This window comes from Thamnophis elegans, chromosome Z (assembly GCF_009769535.1).
Source record: "Thamnophis elegans isolate rThaEle1 chromosome Z, rThaEle1.pri, whole genome shotgun sequence".
Lineage (NCBI taxonomy): Eukaryota > Metazoa > Chordata > Lepidosauria > Squamata > Colubridae > Thamnophis > Thamnophis elegans.
The window spans coordinates 104,515,436-104,538,493 of record NC_045558.1 but is presented as its reverse complement, the minus strand read 5'-3'; the positions used below and the strand labels follow the sequence as shown (position 1 = coordinate 104,538,493).

At 39.7% G+C, this 23,058-nt stretch overlaps 2 protein-coding genes across 2 annotated transcripts in view; both read right to left on the bottom strand.

Annotated features, from left to right (window-relative positions):
• SGCA (sarcoglycan alpha) overlaps positions 1-23,058 on the bottom strand; it is a 32,817-nt gene that overhangs the window by 2,843 nt on the left and 6,916 nt on the right. The window contains exons 2-8 of the mRNA XM_032235943.1: positions 20,090-20,224; positions 17,769-17,926; positions 15,228-15,300; positions 14,754-14,952; positions 14,063-14,225; positions 13,742-13,950; positions 10,706-10,732 (exon numbers count right to left, since the gene is read on the bottom strand). Coding sequence (XP_032091834.1) covers positions 10,706-10,732; positions 13,742-13,950; positions 14,063-14,225; positions 14,754-14,952; positions 15,228-15,300; positions 17,769-17,926; positions 20,090-20,224 — 964 coding nt within the window. The remainder of the gene's footprint in view (positions 1-10,705; positions 10,733-13,741; positions 13,951-14,062; positions 14,226-14,753; positions 14,953-15,227; positions 15,301-17,768; positions 17,927-20,089; positions 20,225-23,058) is intronic.
• Positions 8,175-8,999, bottom strand: LOC116522384 (spermatid-specific linker histone H1-like protein). Its single transcript, XM_032237279.1, is given in 1 exon segment — positions 8,175-8,999. A coding segment is annotated over 1 exon segment (675 nt). The 5' UTR covers positions 8,850-8,999.

Genomic DNA, 23,058 nt, shown 5'->3' with positions numbered 1-23,058 from the left:
GGGGGGGGGGAGGTTTGTCAAACTTTAAAAGAATCATAGTTTATATTTCATTTTCATTTTATTTCATTTTATTAAGATTTATAGGCCGCCCTTTTTCCTGAGGGGACTCAGGGCGACTTACAATCACAGGGAAGGGGGTGCAATATCAAAAGACAAACAAAATGTGAACAAAAGAAAAATAATAAAACACAACTTTCATTCAACAGTCAACACTCGGGCGGGTAAATTGGGAACCTATCCCCAGGCCTGATGGGAGAGCCAGATCTTGAGGGCTGCGCGAAAGGTCTGGATGGTGGTGAGGGTGCGGATCTCGACAGGGAGATCGTTCCACAGGGTCGGAGCTGCAACAGAAAAGGCTCTCCTCCGTGTAGTCGCCAGTCGACATTGACTGGTGGATGGGATTCGGAGGAGGCCCAGTCTGTGCGATCTAATCGGTCGGAGGGAGGTAATCGGCAGAAGGCGGTCTCTCAAGTACCCAGATCCACTACCATGGAGTGCTTTAAAGGTGGTCATCAGTACCCTGAAGCGCACCCGGAGACCGACAGGTAGCCAGTGCAGCTCGCGGAGGATGGGTGTAACGTGGGCGAACCGCGGTGCGCCCACTATCACTCGCGCGGCTGCATTCTGGACTAACTGCAGTCACCGGATGCACTTCAAGGGCAACCCCATGTAGAGCCCATTGCAGTATTCCAGCCTAGAGATCACAAGGGCTACTCTCGGTTACTCGGTTATATGGTTACTCGGTTATATGGTTACTCTCGGATCCATTCCAATGCCTAAGCTCTGCCATTTAAGATGGAAAGATTCAGCCTGTTAGTTCTTTGGGCCAGGCATAAGCCTGCAAAGTTTGCTTTCGGATCCTTTATTTTCCATGCACGTAGGGAGAAAGTCAAATTCTAAACTAAGTTGATGAGGATTATATTGTGCATATACAGAGTTTCATCGTCAAGTCCAAGTCTAGAATCCAAATCTCCCCCTATCAATATATACACAATAGGAATGCATTAAATACATTGTTCAAGTAACATTCCACAAGCTGCTGACTGCCTATTTTCTTCTTAAAGGTGGGAAATATACCTTGACTATTACCAGAGTGCAGGATCCTAATTGAATCTCTACTGACATAGCATAGTATTCAAATGACATAGGTTCCTGAGTTGTTATATTCATGCTGCTGGTTAACAATATACCTAGAATTCCCTTTAGGCTTGTCTCTACCTTACCTTGCTACACATTTAAGAGAGTAAGCTATATATCCCTTTAATGTCAGGGCTGTTGGAACCAGGTTTCTTGTGGCAAGATGACATAAAATGTAGTTATAAAGCTCGTGAAGGTAGCATTTCTGCATTTGGACAGCCAGTTAGTCCCACTCCAACTAATCAGAGTGACTTGGTTCTATTGGCTCTCATGTCAGTCCTCTATATGGCCCTGAAAGCAAGCCTGACAACCACCTTTCTGATATGATATATTCTGTTTGGGGAACAGAAACCTGCTCCCTCCTTGTAGTTGCATCCCTTGAGGTTCAATGTTTCCTCTCTTCTAAATCATATAAAAGCAGATTCTGAATGTTAAATGGTCCCTTCCTCATATTTTCGTGGCTGGTAGCTTTGTCCAATCTTGACAGTGATAATGGGCTTATACAAGCTTGATTAGGAGGGACTAAGCCATTAACATCCTTTTCTTGTATTAAATAGAATCTAAGCCATGATCTAGGAATGGAGCTAGTAGCTTTCCTCCAAATAGGTGAGATGATGATTCATCATTATCCAGCAACTTCATTTGTGTATCAAAATCCTTATCTAGGTTTGCATTGGAGGCGCAAGAAATTCTGCCTTTGGAGAGTATATTCCTGGCTGGGTAATGATGTAGATGTAAAATTGTAAATTCACTAGAATAGTTTTCCTCTCATGGAGTTGCCTTAAGCGGTTAGGTAACGGTAAAGGTTCCCCTCACACATATGTGCTAGTCATTCCCGACTATAGGGAGCAGTGCTCATCTCCAAAGAACAGGCACTGTCCGAAGATGTCTTCGAGGTCATCTGCCTAGCATGACTAAACACTGAAGGCACATGGAACGTGTTAGGGCTCTCTATCTAACCTAACTGTAACCTACCTAATTTTCCTACATAACCTACCTGACTGTAAGTGGTTAGGGTAGGGGATTATCTCTTGTCCAGGCTGTTCTCACTTAAGTCCAGCCAAGGGATAAGAGATATCAATGTTGAGGTTTGTTGGTCTAAAATCTGGAGACCATTCTGGAGATCTTTTAGTTGAGCATCATGAGTCACTATGAGAGAGGAAAGAGTAATTGCATTCTCACTGTACCAGAATAGTGGTTTCTGTGATAATTTTCCTCTGCTCTTTGCAGAAAGCTGCATGCATAAACAAATGTGGAGAATGTAGCTGAATATGGGGGGGGGGGGGGGTGAATTGAGGTGTCTAAAAATTCTGGAAAGGAATTAAAGAGAAGACAAAATCTTTTAAACCCCAAAGAGCTAGGTTAAAAAATGATACTTATCCACATCTATATGTTTGGGATGACAATCCTAATTTAGGATTAGGATTGTACAAGATCCCTAGCAAGCAAGGCATTGAAAGGGATAGGCAACAGAACCTGGTTCTTTTGAAACACTCTATAATGTAGGGTTTATTAAAAGTCAATGTGGGTTTATTTTTATTAGCACACCCCACATTAGTAGTTGTTACAGAGTCTGTTAATAAAAATAATACCATTCACTAGATATTATCAGAACCTACAGTAGTGGTCAAAATTGTGGAAACCTTTTTTTTTTGAGGGGGGGTGTATTTTTGAGGTTTGATGGCTAATAATACCACTTTATTTTGTAGTAGTACCATAAAGGTTTAAATCAATGGAAAGATACTTTAATGAAGAATGAAGTTGGTTTAGTTATCTGTATGCTATGGAAAATTATAACCAAATATAGTCAACAATAAAATCCAGAAGCAATCATTCAATCTTGGTTTCAGCTCCAGAATTAAAAGACTTAGTTCCCTTCATGGGAAGACGTTGTAAGGTAATAATTCATGGTAAAGGTTACCCAACTAAGTATTAACTGACATGGTGATAATTTTAGTATATCTCATTTTTTCTATGGTGATAATTTTTGTATATCTTGTTTTTTTCTATGGGTTTCACTTTTCTTTTTATAACTGCTATTCTAATAGCAAATCCTTCATAAAAGATATTGCATTACATTCTTGATTAAATTATTTTTCCATTGATATATAATGTTATGGTACGCCGAAAAGTGGATTTATTAGCCATCAAACCTAAAAAATACACTCCACCCACAAAAAAAAATTTCCACGATTTTGGCCACTACTGTACATATGTTTATCAGGTTTGGATTGAATATTATTCGGAGAAGTAAAAATAACTACAACTGTAGAACCTGTGTGTAAACTAAGTTCTCCTAGTGACTTTAGAACAGTATGTATAGCATGATGGATTGGATGACTTTTCCTTTACATCCCCCCCCCCCCACTTCACCTGTGTCTTGTAATTGTGGAAGGCGGAGCTACAAGGAGCCTTATAAAGAGGAAGCTGATCCTTTCTTTTTCAACCCTATTGAGAGAAGAAGCAGAGTCTTCCTTTCTTGAGGTAGGAGGTCCACTTGTTCTTAAGCAAGGGAGTACTTACAACTTAGTGAGAATTACAGGTGGTAGAAGGAGTAGAATTTCTTGTTGTTTTTCAGCCTTGTCTTATTGCTTCCTCAGCATTCTTTTATACTACTGAGTGGGCTATTTCTTAGTTACGTCTTTCCTTTGGTGGTCCATTCCAAAAATAATCTTGCAAGCAGCTTAATTCAACAAGCAGGTTCTCTTGCTGTTTAATATTTGATGTAATGTTAAAGTCAAAGTTAGGGCAGCTCCCTTTGCCTTCTTCTAGTAAGGTAGTCTTTGCTTCTTTGACATAAAATTTTCTCTTCATGGAAGCCATGCTCTCCTCACCACGAGTTCTAGTTCTGGCTTAGGAATAGAACTTTTTTTTAAGAGAAGCAAATTATTCAATAAGTATTTAATTATAAATTGAACTTTTAATCTCACTACACTCTACAGAGTCTATAATAATAATAGAGGACTTCAGCCTGCTGTTTTGAAAGTCACCATTAATGTACTTTAGAAATAACAGGATTTGTCCTTGTGGAGTTAAAGTAGAAACTTTGATCAATATAAATTTGTAGATGTATTTGTAGTTATAGTCCAAATTGGAAACTACAATAAGTAATGAAAAATAGTCATATTAAAATGATTTGTTTTGATAATATATATAAAAATAAGAGGCGAAAACAAATGAAGCTAAAACACAAATGAAGATTTCCCTAATAGCACAAAATTGAACTATATGGAGGTATAGGGAAATCTCCCCCTAAATTTCAATAGTGAGCGCAGCCAAGCTAGGATAGTGTATACAGCCAAGCCATAGAGGTCTATTTACTCCTATTCCAATAACTCAAAAACTGCTGCACTCCTCAAACAATTTATTCCAATTTCATTAGCTGTGTTTGACTTTGGTTACCAAATTAACCCATTTTCTTTAATAACACTGAACCATAGTCTAATAAAACAGGCTTAGTTTGCACAATATATTAAGGCTCAAAAATCCAATCTAACATTAAGCTAACCAAGTTCATCAAGACTGGTCTTTCATTATTCTTAACAAGCCAAGTTACGTAGGTCTATTACTGCAAAGCAGCAGGGGCTGGTCTAGCAATGCAACTCTCTGACCAAATGGATCAGCTGTTCTGGAACTGACCTTCTTTTTACTTTCTTCTTTCAAAAAAAGTAACACGGATTATTTTGGAGACCATGTCATTTTCCCTCCAGGATAATGGAAGCCTTTAATTTAGCCCCCAAACTGAGGTGTCTTTGTTTGCTTCTGAAAGAATATAGGGGCGATGGGACTTCCCAACTACCTTCCCCAATTGTGTTTGGTTCCTCACAGGGACAGCTAGTTGGCAAGAAGGGGGTAGCAGACTGTGGGAGGAAAGGTATCTGTTCTAAACATCCTATTTTCTCCAATCTATCCTGATTCTGTTTCAAAATACACATTTTTTCCTGTTTTAATTATTGGATACTGTGGTAATATTGTCAGGAAAATACTCACTTATTTAATTATTATTTTAAAGATCCTGAAGGAAAAATACTTAAAAACTAAAGAGGAGGATTCAAGGATGTACCTGCACTCATGATATCATAGTGCAGAAACTCGACATCATAGAGAACCTACCTATGTTGTCTTGACAACCAGTTAGAGCTAAACACTCAAAAAGTGCTTGTGAGAGATGGATAGGATTTATTTGCCTTGCAGTTGAGCACCATCAGTTTGAGATCCTCTAAGATATACAACCATTTTAAAATATATATATATATATATACATGTACTAGATATGCTTATAGAACTTAAAAGAAAAGCACTTAAGAAAAAGCATCTGTTCTAGAATCTCAAGAACCAAGGCAAGAACTGGGTGAGTGAAAAAGTGAAGCTGTGGAAGGGAAAACAGAATCCTCAGACCTAAGAAATTTGCAAATGTATGCCCATGAAGTGATAGGCATGTGTGGACAATAGAGTCCAGTAGGAGGGTAGGAAAGGCAACTGAAATCTGAAAAGTATGAGGGAAGGAACTGATTTTTTCTCTCTCTCTCTTTCAAGCAGGGCAAGAGAGCTGTAAGCTGCTAAAATATCCCCCTGATCCGACAGAGAAGTGACAGAAAATCCCTTCTTGAAAAATATGATGGAGTCAAGCGCATCTCCTGAGATTCCTGCTCCAGATACATCTGATGACATAGCTGAGTCTCCAGAAACTGAAGATGCAGATGAAGGTCCAGATTCCCAAGATATTCCGGGTCCTTCCGAGTCCGCTGCTGCACCAGATCCTTTGCTGCATGGTGGCAGAAAGCGTTCCAAGAAAAGAGCCACCTCGTCTTCCAGAAGAATTGGAAGGAAGTTCACTCAAACAAGAGTTATCGGACCCAAGCCACCAACTTCCAGTCTTTCCTTAATGATCTACAATGCTGTTTCTGGCTCCCAGAAGAAGTCTGGTCTTTCCGTGCAAGCTCTTAAGAAAATTGTGGCAAACATGGGCTACGACGTGACCAAAAAGAAGCACTATTTCCTGAGATCGATCAAGAATATGGTGGCAAAAGGGCAACTCTGGCAAGTAAAGGGCACTGGAGCAACCGGTTCATTCAAGATCAATCCTGACATTGGAAAGAAGAATCTATCGATCATGAAAGGAAAAGGTCCGAAGACCAAACATTCAACGAAGAATAAAAAGAAGTCTAAGAAAGGCCGAGAAACTGCCAAGAAGCAGGCGAAGGCAAATGCCAAGAAACCCTCTAAAAGAAGCAAGATGTCTTCTGTTCAGGCTTTGTCAAGCCAGGTCAAGGTGTAAGCCAACATGCCTGAGCTATCTTTCACAATGACATCAGAAGCTTTTTGACTAATAAAGCAATCACTGTATTTGAAATTCAACAATGTCCCTATGATTTCTTTGAAAAATAAAGCAAATTATAGTTATGGGAAGGAGGTTGTGGGTTATATGTGGTTATGGGGTGTGTATATATGGTTTTGGAGTGTACATAAAAACACAAGATAGTTGCCAATACTCAAATACTCCCTTTGGAAGTATTTTGATATATCTCCCACAAAGCATAACACTAACCTGAGTCAATGGGATCCATCTTGGGAACTACATTAGGAACAACCTTGTTTATATGCCATGAAATGGCAATATTGTGAATGGTTACATCCACAATGCAGCTGTTTTCAAATAGTAATTTAATTCTCCTAGAGCAATTATTTCATATGAATTGTCCCATAGCATACTGTCAACTTTACAAATGTGCCAGCTAGTCCCCACCACCACTATAAAAAATATCCCTGTCTTGAAATATTGCATTAAAAATTATTTCTGTCCTTTTCCAATTTCTACACAACTCTTCTTCCAAAGGAAAAATAATAACACTCACTCTTTGGGAAGCAAAACCGGATCTACTTTGTAGATCATTTATATTAGCTCTGCCACATCAGACTTTCCAAAACAGCTGCCTTCCTATTCAGATGGGAATACCAACCAAAACATAATTTATCTGCATAGTTCTTTAAAAAAAATATTTCAAAATACTGTACATATTTGGTCAAAGTATAAGTTTTTATATGCTATAAATATATAAAGTATTAAAATTACAATAAAACGCAGGTGGTAACTAAAGATTGGGAGGAAGATAATTTATGGGGGTTGGCGGTGGGTGGGAACTACTATTAGTCAAACAATCACTTCCAGTGTGATATTCCTCCATTAAGGCTCCAAGCCCACTGGCAGGGCCAGGTTTTCAGGCTCTTACAGTCAATCAGAAGGGTGGGAGCAAAACTCATGGGGCAAAATGATCCAAAGGGCTGGGGCTACATCAGAGAAGGCATTTCTCATGGGCCCTGCTAGCCAGAATTTCTTGATAGGACCCATAGCATTCCTCTCTGCTGGCATGGGTGGTGCAGGCCTGTCCCATAGGGTCGGGTGGTTCCTCAAATAACCTGGACCTGTGCCATGAAGGGCTTTATTGGTAATAACCAACACCTTAAATTGCATCCTCAAGCAAACTAGCAGCCAGTGCAGCTCTCAAAGCAGTGCTGTAACATGGGCCGCACTAGGAGCCCCAAAGACTGTGCATGACACCACACTCTGCACCAGTTGAAACTTCTGAATGTTCTTTAAGGGTAGCCTCATATACTCCTTCCTTCCATCCATCCATCCTTCCTTCCTTTTCTTCCTTCTTTCCTCCCTTTCTTTCTTTCTTTCTTTTTCTTTCTTTATCATGTCTAGTATTTACCATACAATATATAAAGAAAAGAAAATTTATCATACTGTATACACACACACACACACACACACACACACACACACATTCAAGCAAATAAAACCATTCTTAAACATTTCTCCAAGTTTACAATCCAACAGGATTAAGCATGTCTTTCATTTCTACATTACTTATAAACAGCACATGTTCATAATATAAAAGGATAGAACACATTCAGAGTTTTCTATAGGTTTGCCCCATGTTACCTTATTTGTCATTACTCTTCCCTTTTCAAATAATAGGGACAATAGACATTTGAATTATGGTGCTTTATTTTCTTTTTCCTTACACACAGCTTCAGCTATGGAAACTTCATGTCGTTACTGACTTCTCACTACAACAATTGGGTGGATCAGAGTGTTCAGGCTTGGCCTTTTCTTTCTTTGACCTTCTCCTCTTCCTCTTCCTCTTCCTTTGCTTGGCAAGTTTCTTTTTGTTAAGGATAGCTATTGCCTTTCTCTTCCTCCTCCTCCTCCTCCTCCTCCTCTTTCTCTTTCTTATTCTCAGTACTTTCAACATTATTTTACTAATCCCATAGGAGCCTGTCAGCCCATGCCCAGTCAACTTCCTCAACAATCCTTTGGCCACTAAGGCCCTCAAGACTTTCTTGAAATGGTTCTTCCGCTTCTCCAGGCTGTAGCCAGTGGCTGCAACACTCTTCTTGAGGGCTTGCAGGGAGACACCACTGCGTTTCTCAGTGGAAGCCACCACTTGGAAGATGAGTTTGGAGACACCACGCTTTGGCAGAAGGAATTTCCAGGGAAAAGAAGGCTTGCTTCTATCTTTTGACTTGTGACTAGATATGGTTTTCATGTGCAGGCCTGAAGAAGAGGGTTGAGGTTCATCAAAGTCATTATTTAAAAGTAGGTTTGGTGCAAAGATGTTGGCTGATATTGGTTCAGGAATGCTTTCTTCTGAAGATTCAGCATTAGTCAAAGAAAAAGTCATCTGTTTTTCACTTATGGTGCCCATTTTCTTCTCAAACTTGGCTTGGCCTGTTCTTTCCTCAACATGACCCCACGTTTCAAGGTGGCTTAACTCACTTCGTGCCTTCCTATTTAGTAGAGGTTCCCTCCTGAGTGCCACGTTAGTTTACTCTGATGGTTCTTCCAGGAATCCCCAAGATTGACCGGCTGCCACAGAAAGTAAGATGTTGGTTGGGATTCCTGTGCAAGGCCATCCCACTTTGCCACAGTTATGAGAGCAGTGGAGGAAGTGCTTGAAACTATTGAAGTGTTGCCATGGGAATAGCTTGGTAGATTGTGGTATCACAGTTACTCTGTGATGCCTTCCTCTCTCTGTGTTATGTGTCTCTATGTGTGTCTCCTGGCTAATGGTTTAGTCAGGGATGTCAAACTCACAGCCCACAGGCCAGACGCATCACCGATGCATATTCAGCCAGTTCAGACTGGTTCTTGTAAACCGGTAGTGAAAATTTTGCAGTTTGGAGAAACTGCAAATACCATCTCTGGCTGGCACCACTCCTACCCACCCCTCCCCTTCCAGGAGTCCTCCTGTGGCCCGCTTTTGCTCCTAGGAGGCTGCAGGGAGGCCCATTAAGTCCAAAATGGGACACCAGGAGTGCAGCACGTCCCCCCTGCAGCCTATTTTTGCTCTAAGGCTAAGGCACCCAATCTATCTATTCTCTGCATCCCAGCCTCCCACCTGATCAGTGTGGTCAGTCTATTACTGCCTCCCAACCTGCCAGCTGATCAGCTGGGTCTTCTTTTGTTGCCCTGCATAGGAGAATGGAGCTGGAAAGCAGGTTAGTGGGGTGGGGAGGGAATGGGGATTTTGCAGTATCCTTACCCTGCCATGTACACCAAGCCACAGCCACAGAAACAGGAGTGGGTTCCTGCCAGTTCTAACCTGTTCTATAGAACAGGTTCCACAAATCTACAGTGCCATTTAGAACTGGTTCCAGCTCTCTCCCCTCTCCCTGCCCGTCTGCACATCATCAAGATGAAGAACAAGAGGAGGAATTCTGGGAGTTGAAGTCCACAAGTCTTAGAGCTGTCAAGTTTGAATATCCCTGTGGTTTTTTTTCTAAAGGGTTAGGGGTTCAAGGGTCTTGTAACTTGACAGCTTTAACACTTGCACACTTCAATGCCAGAGTTCCTGAGCCAACATGACTGGAGGAGGAATTCTGGGAGTTGAAGTCCCAGAAGTCTTAGAACTGTCAAGTTTGAACACCCCTGGGGTTTTTTTCTAAAGGTTTAGGGGTGCAAGGGTCTTGTAACTTGACAGCTTTAAGACTTGCGTGCTTCAAATGCCAGAGTTTCTGAGCCAACATTTTGGTTGCTAAGCAAGAGCGTTGTTAAGTGAGTTTTACCACATTTTACAAGTTGGTCACGCCCACCCAGACACATGGCTGGCAAGCCACTCCCACCCAGGCACATGGCTGGCAAGCCACTCCCACAAAGCAGGGCACACGTACAGAAGAGGTTCTAAAAAAAATTGAAACCCACCACTGCACAGAACCAGTAGTAAAAAGTTTTGAATCCCACCACTAGATATGTCACGTGACGACATGACGTTACGAGTTTGAAATCCATAATTTAGACTGACTCTATGGACTAGACCATGTGGACTATCATAAACTAGACCATATGGTTTAACTTTAAGGGAAAAAATTGGTTACCTCCCTATTAAGCAAATATAGTAGAAGGCACAAATTCACAAAGTTTAGCTAGAATGAAAGGAGATTTTGAAAATGCAAACACACTGGAGGTTGTAAGGGAAATGGTGACAATTGAACAAGACAAATGATTGATTGATTTTTACATTCAAGTATAAATAAAAGCAAAGACAGAAAGAAAGCAACTTACTCTGAGGTGCTCAGATCCCTCTTGTATCTACAATTCAAAGAAACAGAGAAAAAGCAATTAGACAAAAAGCAAATTTTTATTTTTCAGTAATATATTTTTAAGAATTGCAAGCATCCCCTTATGAGAGACAGTCTGGCATAGTGGTTTAAATCTCTATGATAAGAACCAGGAAATGGCGGGTTGTTGTCCTACCTTAGACATAAAGCCAGCTGGATGACTCTGGTCACCCAGTCACTCTCTCTCATCTTAGGAAGAAGGTGGGGATCAACCACTTCAAAAATCTTACAAAGAAAAATGCAGGGAGTAGCCTAGATTGTCACCGGGCATCCAAAATTATGTGGAAGCCCAACTTCTTAGGCTCCACCAACCATCTTCATTTTCTCAGTTTACTCCCACACCCAATAAGAGAAACCCAGCTTATTAAGCTATTGTTATGTTTTGAAAAATGCTCCTAGACTTAATCCGTCCATAATAAGAAATTATTTCAAAAGAGAAAAAATTTTGAGAATATTTCATGAGCAGATAATTAACATTTCTTTAGTTGCAAAATGATTCAGTTCTCTCTGCAACCAGCTTTAGTGCTTCTGGCTTTTTATGCATTAATTAAGCCTCAGTGGGAGACAATTTCCCACTGGATCTTTCCAATATAAATGCTACTGTTATTAATAAGAGGACTAATATGCTCGATAAATTGTTGGAGAACTCCTTCCTTGATTATGCCACTGATTACCAGGATCAATTCAGTTGAGGAAAGTACCCTCTTCCTCCATGGGTATCCTTTCCAAAGCTGTTTACTATGGAGAGGAGAACTGTCCCAGATAGGAGACACCGTCTCTTTAAATTACAGGTAGTCCTCGACTTACAACCGTTCATTTAGCGACGATTCGAAGTTACAACTGCACTGAAAAAAGTGATTTATGAATGTTTTTCACATGAACCATTGCAGCATTCTCATGGTCACATGATCAAAATTTGAACACTTAGAAAACGGTTCATATTTATGGCGGTTGCAGTGTCCAAGGGTCATGTGATCCTTTTTTACAACCTTCTGACATGCAAAGTCGATGGGGACGCCAGATCCACTAAACAAAAGTGTCACTACTTAACAATTGAAGTGATTCACTTAACAACTGGGCAAGAAAAATGATAAAATGGGACAAAATTCACTTAACCACTGTCTCGCTTAGCAAAAGAAATTTTGGGCTCAATTGTGGTCTTAACTTATGGCCACAAGTGAGCCCAAAATTTCTTTTGCTAAGTGAGAAAAAGTGATATAAGTATTTTTATTTCGACATATAATTCAGTCCTAACAGAGGCTGGACAGACTTTTATCTTTAATGTTTTAATGTGACTCCTACTCAGAATGAAGAGTTGGAATTGGTATTTTCTAATTTATTTTACAGATAGTCCTTGACTTATGACTGCAAAATTTCTGGCACTAAACAAGGCAGTTGTTAAGTGAATTTTTGCTCCATTTTACAATCTTTCTGCCAGAGTTGTTAAGTGAATCATTGCAGTTGTTAAGTTAGTAACAAGTGAATGTGGCTTCCCCACTGATTTTGCTCGTCAGAAGCTTACAAAAGATAATCACATGGCCTTGGCACACACCAATGGTCATTTTGATCACATGACCATGGGGATGCTGCAATGGTCATAAGTGTGAAAACCATGTCACTGAGTCACTTTTTTCAGTGCCATTATAGTTTCGAACAATCACTAGATTAATTATTGGAAGTCAAGGACTACCTGTACTATGATTTTAAATTTCTGATTTGTGCTCCTGGGAAATATTATTAGGCTGGATTATATATCTTGATAGTTGCAGAGTGGTATCAAATGGAGAGACTTACCTTCTTCCTGAAAAACAACCAGAGGTGGTATGCATCTGGTTCTCTCTGGTTCAGGCGAACCAGTAGTGGAAGTTGCGTGAGCCCCCTCCCCCCCAACGTAATGCACAAGCACTGAATATGCACAGGAAGTGGAGCGCATGCGCAGATGCGGTGCGTGCAAGCAAAGCACATGCACAGGTGCTTCCATTTGCGAACTGGTAGGGAAGATAAGTGAATCCCACCGCTGAATGCAAACCAACATACTTATAAAAGAAAGAAGATGGAGAGAGGGAGGGAGGGAGGGAGAGAGGGAGGGAGGGAGAGAGGGAGGGAGAGGGAGGGAGGAAGGAAGGAAGGAAGGAAGGAAGGAAGGAAGGAAGGGAGGGGGGGAGGGAGGGAGGGAGGGTTTGGGGGAAATAGAGTGGGACTTCAATTGTGCAATCACAGTGTCTGTCTGCATTTTTTAAACACACATATACATGCAAACTCCAGGTGCCATTACTACTTCTCCCCCCCTCCTTTACTTTTATTCTTCAGAAAGTCTCTTCTGAAATGTGTCCCACCACCCACCCCCTTCTCTGGGCTGAGATATCTTTTACTGAACTGGTTCTCCAGTCTGTAGCTCTTCCTGCTTTTCAAGGTCCTTTCCATGAACCGTTGCAGCCCAAACCCCAGAAAGAACAATTCAATAGGATAGATTTTATTTGATCTCTTGTAGAAAGCTTCCAGCCAGGCAAGGAGGGGGATTCAAGTGGAGAATTGACCCTGAGTTCTTGAACAGCTGCAAGAGACCTAATACTGACACCACCACCTCCCACACTTCCCAAGGTCCATGGGACCTTATCTGTTTGTTCCTGAGAGAAAGCAAGCAGCCTGGGCAAAATACTATATTGGAGGCAGGATACAATTAATGTGGTTAGTTTGAAATTTACACGTGTGAACCAAGTTGCTTGCACCTTCATCCACACATGAGAGTAGTTCTTAAAGACCACCACTGAGTGACTCAACATACTTATAAAAGAAAGGAGAGGGGAGAAGGGAGTGAGGGAGGGAGGGAGGGAGAGGGGGAGGGAGGGAGGGAGGGAGGGAGGGAAGGAGGGAGAGACTCTGAGTCATTCTGTATTTTGCATTCTTATTTACTTTATATGTACCCAAGTATGTTAATAAAGTCAGATAACATCCTCTAGTGGATGCATGCCCAACTTACACGCCTTCTCGTCTACAGCACATGATGTAGGCCAAGAGTAGAAAGATAAGAAAGCCCAAGAGGAATGGAAGAAGGAAAGTAAGTAAGAAATCACTGAAAAATATCCTATCAGGAGCATCATCAGGAGGATTAAATTCAGTCCCTTCTTCAAGCACACCATCTCCATAAACTAGCACCATTTTCGTGTCATTCATAGTTGTAAGATCTATCTGAGGAATATAAGAAAGAAAAATGAGAAGAGGGGTAACACTTTAAATCCCAGGATACCTTAATTGCTTTCCCTCTCCCTCCAATGCACAACTTTCTCCCACATCCTCTCACCAAAGTAAGGTTGCACCAATCAACTTGGAATTGAGGACTGAAGTGATCATAACAGGTAATGATAGGCTGTTGCTCCAATCTGCATCGGTAAAGATTGTCAGGTGACTTTGCCTCTGTTAAGCATGTAGTGAATGGATCCTTGGACCCCAGTTTAACATAAACCCTATGAGACAAACATAGAACATATTAATGATTACAGACCTGGAAGTGTGCATCCTTTTTAAAAAAAAAACTTAAAAAATCCAATCTTGGCCACTGAGTGATATACTGAGGACCATATCTCAATAAATAGATAAGACCAGGATGAAGAATTGGGCAGAGTCAGGGCAGAAAGAAACTATACTTGAATTAAATGTAATTGCAATAAAATTTAATTTATTCATAGTTGGATTACTCAATTATATTTAATAAATTCAGCACCTCAATGATTAGAATTCAATGGGAAAATTTAGAAGGGCTCCAGAGGCTAAACGCAAGGTTTTTGAGAGAGAGCATATAGGTGGTGCCGATGCTTCAGACTGTAAATTCTTGCCGGAAAACATAGATAGAAGTCTACAAAATGAAGTAAATTAAGTCCTTCCAATCAAATATCTTAATTCTGCTATAATCTTACCTCGGTTTCTTGAGCAATTGATACTCAAAACTTTAGCAACTGTGCTTTGATTGTCATTTCCAGGGTCACGTTTCTTACCCTTCTTTCCTGTTTTCAATTGGCAAAGGTACACGGCCCCCCCGGTCTAAGGCTGAGGTAATATTAATGACAGTCAAGCCTTCTTGCTCCCACATTCTATCTACAGCTTCTTGGAAAAGGTCTTGGGCTTCTTTTGGAAGCATTTCCTCAACATCCCAGTTCTTCACAAGGAAGTCGGCTTGGTACGGCGTATCTCCATCTTTAGGTAAAGGACAGAAAAATGGGAGATAGGGAAAGGCAAGTGAGAACTACCCATTGCTGAGGGATTCACAGCATGTTGCTTAAGAAAAAGGTTGAACATTGCCAGCTTTAAGCAAGAAGACAACCTGCCTTCTTTCAAAGAGACATTAATATTGTAATGTTAACTAAGGGATTTTTCCATAACTTAAAGCTAGAAGTTAGAAGCCAAGTTAATCAAAGACCACTTCTATGTTAAAGCTATCAGATATTTTTTATTACGTATGAGCCATTTACCTGGAGATAATGAAATGCGTATTTCCATTGTTTGCCTCACAGTCTCAAATGTATATCTGTTATAGGCCATCACCTACAACAGAGAATCAACAGGTTACAGGGTTACTGTATGGGTGTTAGTTCTCTCTCTTTTTGTATATCTATTTATCTATTGCCTGAAAAGAAAGAAAATTCTTACTCCCAGTAGTGACATTCAAATTATTTTACAGTTCTGTGGGCCTGGCAGGGAAAGGATACTGCAAAATCCCCATTCCCTCCCCACTCCTGGGAGAAGGATTCTGCAAAATCTCCATTCCCATATTACTCTGGAGCCAGCCAGAGGTGGTATTTGCTGTATCTCTGAATTTCCGCTACTGTTTCTCCAGAACATGTCAGAACCTGCTGAATTTTGCCCCTACTTCCTCCTCATTTTCTAAAAAATACAGTTGCTAAAGCCAAATAACACAAATGCCGGAAGGCAAATCTTTCTTCTATCGATTTGGAAATCTGAGATGAGGCTTCGCAGTAATAGCAAACATTTCAGAATCAGAAAGCCAAACCTTACAATGCTTGCAACCAAGAAGGTTAGATTCTCACATCTTATTAACCAGATTTATTTTTAAAAAAAATAGGTTACCAAATCTTGAAAACAGATATAACAGGTAATCCTCAAATTACAATAGTTTATTTAGTGACCATTTGAACTTAAAGCAACACTGAAAAAAGTGACTTATGACCATTTTTCACACAAATTCATGTGCTTAGCAACCAGGGATGGGCTGCTGCCGGTTCGGACCAGTTCAAGTGGACCGGTAGTTGAGGCCTAGAACCCTCCCTGCCCAGGCACAATCCCATCCTATATCACTGTGTTTTTGATGTTGCACACATGTGCAGAAGGCATCTGCGAGAAATTCCATGCTTTTTGACGCCACATGGATCCGCGGAAGGCGCACACTCAAATTTCTGGTGCTGGACGAACTGGTTATTGCAGTATGTGACCCCCCCACCTCTGTTGGCGACTGACTGATATTTATGGTGGTCACAGTGTCCCGGGGTCATGTGATCACCTTGTGCAATCTTCTGACAAGCAGAGTCAATGGGGAAGCTCGATGAATGTAACAACCATGTTACCAACTTAACAAGTGTAGTAATTCAATTCACAACTCTGGCAAGAAAGATGGTAAAATCTGACAAAACTTACTTAACAATTGTTTTGCTTAGCAATAAAATTATGGGCTTAATTGCAGTTGAGGACTCCTTGTATATATATACATTGGCATGATTTTCATCAGTAAGCTCATTAAGACGGATATTTTTTGATCTTGCTGATTGCCTCTGAAATAGCTAGAATAGCTATTTACCTCCCTGATATGGAAGGCATATGTAGCTGTTTTAGCCTTGTGATATTTTGGAAACTATCATTCTCTTTCCAGATTCAGAGAAGTCCATTATACCGAAATATTCCTGTATTATAACTGATGGTTGAGAGACCATTTGATGGAGTGGTCAAGGCATCTGGCTAGAAAATAGGAAGCTATGCATACTATGCATGAAGCCAGATGGAAGATCTTGTCTGGTTTGGTTCTGCAACCCAACAAGACAGACACAGACTTCAGAGGATAATTAGAACTGCAGAAAAAACAGTTACTACTGTTAGATATCCCCGCCCCCCTGCTGACAGACTGCAAGATGTTTCCACCAAGGTCCTCTGTTCCGGTGGACCCTGTTGTTTACTGAAGCTTACTGTGCCTCCTTTACCCAATCAAACAACTACCATCCTGCCTTCCTTTGAGGACCTGTAAACTTCACAAGTCAAAAAGAGGGCTGTGAAAATATTTACAGACCCATCACATTCTGGACAGAAATTGTTTCACCTCCTACCCTCAAAAGGACTCTATAGAGCACTGCGCACCAAGACAACTAGACACAAGAAGAGTTTTTTCCTGAACACCATCACTCTGCTAAATGAATAATTCCCTCAACACTGTCAAACTATTTACTAAGTCTGCATTATTATTACTATTAATCTTCTCATCGTTCCTATCACCCATCCACTTATGACTGTATGACTGTAACTTTGTTGCTTGTTTCCTTACAATTTATATTGACTGTTTCCTAGTATCATTTGCTTGCTTATTTGTATCCTGTGACTATTATTTATTGTACCTTATGATTCGTAACGAATGTATCTTTTCTTTTATGTACACCGAGAGCTTATGTACCAAAGACAAATTCCTTGTCTGTCCAATCACACTAGGCCAATAAAGAATTCTATTCTATTCTATTGAGTCAATCGCTCTTTCTCAGTCCTATGAAGCAGATTTCCGTCCTAGTGGTGCCCAGCCGCAGCTTCATTGAGCTTCCAGGCCCAGATACATTCAACTAAATACATCTGCTGAAGCTTAAGCTAAACTGGATTATGGCCCCCAAAACCTTTCACAGAATGCAGTTATAAAGTTTTTAAGCTCCTGCTATAAAAGGTAATAAAATGCAATGTTGAGAAAGCTTCACTTGAGACGCAGGCAAACAAATATAACATTCTGAAAAGCAGACACACGAAACCTCAATTGTCTGTTTGCCGATGTCCTTTTCTGTGGGAGATCCATAAAGGTATCCTGTGTCAAAAGGGGTACGTTGAATGTAGCGTATCCAGCGAGGCAGATCAGGGTGATGCAGAAGATTAGCATGGAAAGTGATGGGAGGGTCAAACGGAGTTTCTTCTGAAATATTTTAAATGCAGTCTAAGTTAAATGTGGTTTTCTCCCACAATAAAGAAGATGCTATTGTGAAGTTCCAAACTCAAATGATACAATACTTGTACAAAATGAAGATTTGTTTTTTCACCTAAACAATTTTAATTTAAAATGGGCAGAATTTTCTTTAAAAGGCTAATATTATGGTACTAGCAGCAGACTCCATTAACAACTAACTACATAATTGTTTTTTTATATCTCCACAATCCCCATCCCAGGCACACTAACAATAGCCCAGTCTTCTACAACTGACCCCATTCCATTGCGCCCCCCCCCCATCTCTGGAGATTACAGAAAATGATGTGCAAGGTCTATTTTACAGCCAAAAGCCAGGAAACCAGGCCCAGACAACTCCTTCTTGCTTAAAAGCTTGTCCTGGCCCCCATTATCACCTGCATCTTTAATAAATCACTAGAGATTTGCTATGTTCTTTCTTGCTTCAAATGCTCTACTATCCTCCCAGTGCCAAACAAACCTTTCATCAAGGAACTGAATGATTTCAGACCAGTTGCTCTAACATCTGTAGTTAAGAATATCTTTGAAAGGTTAGTGCTGGCCCACCTGAAAACCATCATGGACCCACTGTTAGCCCCCCCTACACAGATGCTGCTGTTAATATGGCTCTGCAATACATCCTACAACATCTTGAATCTCCCAAGACCTATGCAAGGTCCTTTATAGATTTCACCTCAGCATTCAATACCAACATTCCAGATATTCTTCTAACTAAACTAAATCAGTTAGCTGTACCTGACCACACTTGTAAACCATAAGCTTCATAACAAACAGGGAGCAGCAGGTAAAGCTAGGCAAAATCACATCAGATACCCAGGGGTGAAATCCTCCTGGTTTGGCCCAGTTCAATGAATGTATTTTTATGTACACTGAGTGGTTATGCACAAATTCCTTGTGTGTTCAATCACACTTAGTCAATAAAAAATTCTATAAATATAGAATCAAGAATAGGACTAGAATTATTAAGGCAACATTAGTAGAATGCTTTCCCCATTCTATTATCAGTCATGGGATTTTTTCCCCCCTAGAATGACTGGCAGAAAACAGAAGACATTACATTTTCAACAGGCTACTAATTTTTGGAAATTTTATCAAAACATTCTTTTATTTTGCATTAATCTAGTGACACAAAGTATTCTCCTGCTTCTTACAATAGAGCTCTAAATTAGTGGGGTTTTTTTTCCAGATTTTGCAACTTTTAAGTTGTGTGGACTTTAACCTTGAGAATTCCCTAGAAAGTATACTGAGAATTCTGGATGTTAAAGTCCACACAGCTTAAAGTTGCCAAGTTTCAGAAACACTGCTTTAAATCATGAAGACCCTCTGCATCTCATTGTAACTGAGATTCTACTGCTAAAATCTGGCAGCAAAATGGCTGCTTAGTAGGTTGGTTTTTCAGAGTTATTTTTTAAACAGTATAGTAAGCAAACTATTCTCATTCTACTTTTAAAACCCATCAGACATCCCAAAATTACTTCATTCTGTTATCAATCTAAGATTAAGAAATTGAATTATATTAAATGTACAACTCAAGCAACCTTACATTCATTAACATTTCAAAAACTATATTTAATACTGATGTAATTGTTTCCTTATTATCTAAGTCATAATGTTAACAATTTCTAGTTAATATAGTATAAATACCACTTTTACCTTGATAATATATAATTATTAGCAACCTATAATAAAAGAAAAAATAAATTTGAGAAAAAAATTTAGTTTCTGATCTCTCAAAAGTTACACTTTTTTGGTTTGAGCTCCAGGAAAAATAAGACCTTAGAAACAATGAGAATGGCTCAGTTCGGACGGCAGTATAAAAGTTCTGTCCCATTGCAACCAGCTTTGTAATTTGATCACATTAGGAACAGCTGGGTAGCGACTGATGCTCTTATCTTGCAGGCAGGCAGGCGGGAAGGCAATATAGAAGATTACTTTTACTTGTGTGTATGCATGGGAGTGAGAGAGAAAGAGGTAGATAGGTGGGTAAATAGGCAGATGACAGAAGATGTGTGCATTCATGTGCATGAATGATAGCAACAATAATAATGATAAATTATTATGGCAAAACTCACAAAAGGGCAAACAAAACAAAAAGAGCATGTTTGAATTGCTTACCATTGTCCTCCATAGAGAAGGGGAAAGTATCCTTAAAGTCCTCTCTGTCCAGCTCATGGATGAAAATCACTCCAACCACTGCATGGAGATTGAGAATAGGAAGACTGGCTGCCAAACCCCCAATGAAAATAACCCCTAGGAGCAAGTAGAGAAAGTAGCAGTTTAGAAATAAAATCTCTTTTGGTACAAATACAATATTTATTTTATCTCTTGGGCTCCTTACTTTCAGTAGACTGAGCTTCAGCAAAACTTACAGCCCTCAACTTATAACTACAGCTGAGCCCAAAATTTCCATTGGTAAGCGAGACAGTCGTTAAGTGAATTTATGACCTTTCTTGGCATAATTGTTAAATGAATCACTGCAGCTGTTAATTTAGTAACATGACTGTTAAGTGAATCTGGCTTCCCCATTGACTTTGCTTGTCAGAAAGTCACAAAAAGTGATGACATGACCCTGGAATATTGCCAACCGTCATAAATATGAGTCAGCTGCCAAGCATATGAATTTTGATCACCTGACCATGGAGATGCTGCAAAGGTTGTGTGAAAAATAGTCTTACTTTTTTCAATGTCATTTTAACTTCAAACAGTCGCTAAATGAAAAGGACTATCTGTATATCCAGCTGAAGCAAGATTTTTGCATATCTGGAAAAACTGCACATTTGTACTCCGGCTAAAAATGAAACAATAATTTGAAATCATGTGGCCTGGAAATAGATTAAACTGTAACACAGAATGTGCTTTAAACACAGATAATACATAAAATTTCCTTGGGTTTAATTCCTTTTAAATTGCATTAAGCCATTTTCATCGTAATGATGATGTTCTTCTCGTGATTGTTTTTTTTTTTTTTAGTTAATAGATTTCTGTAGGTTATTTATAGGCTCCATTAGTTGGTTTTCTCATCGATTTAACTTTTTGGATAATTACAGTTACAAAATCACACTATAAAATATTATCATAATGTAAGCAGGATTGGAAATGCAAACTTTAAATGAGATTTTGCACTTATTTATTTATTTATTTAGCATATAACATGAAATATATGCAATAGTAGCAATAGTAAGGATATACAGAAGGAACCCATAATAATATGATATATATACAGTGGAGTTGTGTGACCAATTTGTAAGGCATAAGAAATTCAAGAAGTCGTATATTGTTATAAACTATATTTTAAAATTTGTTAGTTTGTGTAAATAAAAAAACGTTCTTTATGTTAATATCTAGGGCATTTTTCCAATTGTGGTATTTCTTAATTGGAGAAAGTCTCTTTTTCCTCCTTGTAAGATACCAGCTAGTTACTATGTGAAGCAGTGTGTGCTGGACAGTCCCATTGTCACATTCAGGGGAGGATACTCTGCCCCATTTAAACAGAGTTATTCATACCACGTAAGGAATGAATTTGATTTTTCCAGTATTAAGGTGTAGTATCAAAACCTGCTACTTTTTCTGTTGAATTAGGTATATTTTTCTGGGTCTGACAGGATTTTGGACTCTGGTTGTAATAAAATTTGATAAATATTTATTCAGAGAAATTGAGGTGAAGATTTGTAATATTAGTACACAGAGATATTTACACATGTTTCCTTTTAAAGGAATTCTGAGAATTGAAGTCTACACATCTTAACCTTACCCAGACTGAGAAACACTGGTACAGGCTAAATCTGCATTTAATACTGTTTCAGAAGGAATGGGGAAGCTTCCCAATCTTGTCATAGGTCTTCATGTGCATTTTGGGTTGGCTTCTTTAATTGTGATTCCGATTTGTTTTGGAGTGGATGAGAAATCTTGGTACTGAACAGAATATAAATATTGATTATCTGCTCCTAACTTGGTTTTTCAAGGCTTCCAATGGAGCCCCCATCACCATTGTAAATTGACTTTATTCAGTTTGCTGCTGGCTGCCCTCTTCTTCATCTTCCTTCCAGCTTTCCCTGTATTATAATCTTCTCCACAGAGCTAGGTCATTGCATAATGGTTCAGAAGTATAATAATTTTAATTTGGAAATTTGTCCCTTGAGTGAGAACTTTGATTTATTTTTATTATTGAAAAGTTTTAATAAATTTTACAAATATTTCCCCTTCACTCCCCCCCCTCCAACCCTCCCTCCCCCCCAACTTCCCAGAGCAAAATACAGGGTATAAACATTTAACAATCATACACTAACATAAGCTAGCTAACTATAGCATCCTACCTCCCTCTTGTACTTTAACTCCCCTTTTATTAAACTAAATTTAGATAAATTATAACATTCCTTGAACTTTAATTTATTTGATGATCTATTTGTTTGATTTTACAGCTGTCTACCAAATTCTCAGTAATCTTCGTTCAAAGGAGTCAATATTTTTTCCATCCTGCTTCTTCAAAGTCCACTAGTCATTGCTTTCATGTAAATAAGATAGAGTTTATATATTGAAACCACTGGTGGGATTCCAATAATTTAACAACCGGTTCTCTGCCCTAATGAGTGGCTGGGTGGACGTAGCCATGGTGGGCGTGGCTAGGGGGTGTGGCAGGTAGAACTTGGCCTCCTGCAAAAACGGGCCATTTTGGGCCTATAGCAGGCCTCCCTGTAGGCTCCTGGGAGCAAAAACGGGCTGCAGGGGAGTGCATCACACTCTTCCCCACACCCCTTTTTGCGCCTAATAGGCCTTCCTGCACTTACCTGGGAGCCAAAACAGGGCATGGGGGGGGTGAACTGCTGGAAGGGGCTGGGCAAAAAGGGGGAGAGGCAGCTAGCAATTCAAGAACTGGTTCGGCCGAACTCGCTCGAACTGGCTGAATCCCACCACTGATTGAAACCCAACTTCTATATGTGCAGAAGTCCAACCAAACTGAATTTCTCTCTCTTTTTTACTTTATGTGCTTTTGATGTTTGATGTTCTATCTGCTTTCTAGCTTCAATTTTCTTGTGATTGTTGTGATATTTAAACAATGTTAATGTTTCAGACTTTTCCCACCTCTG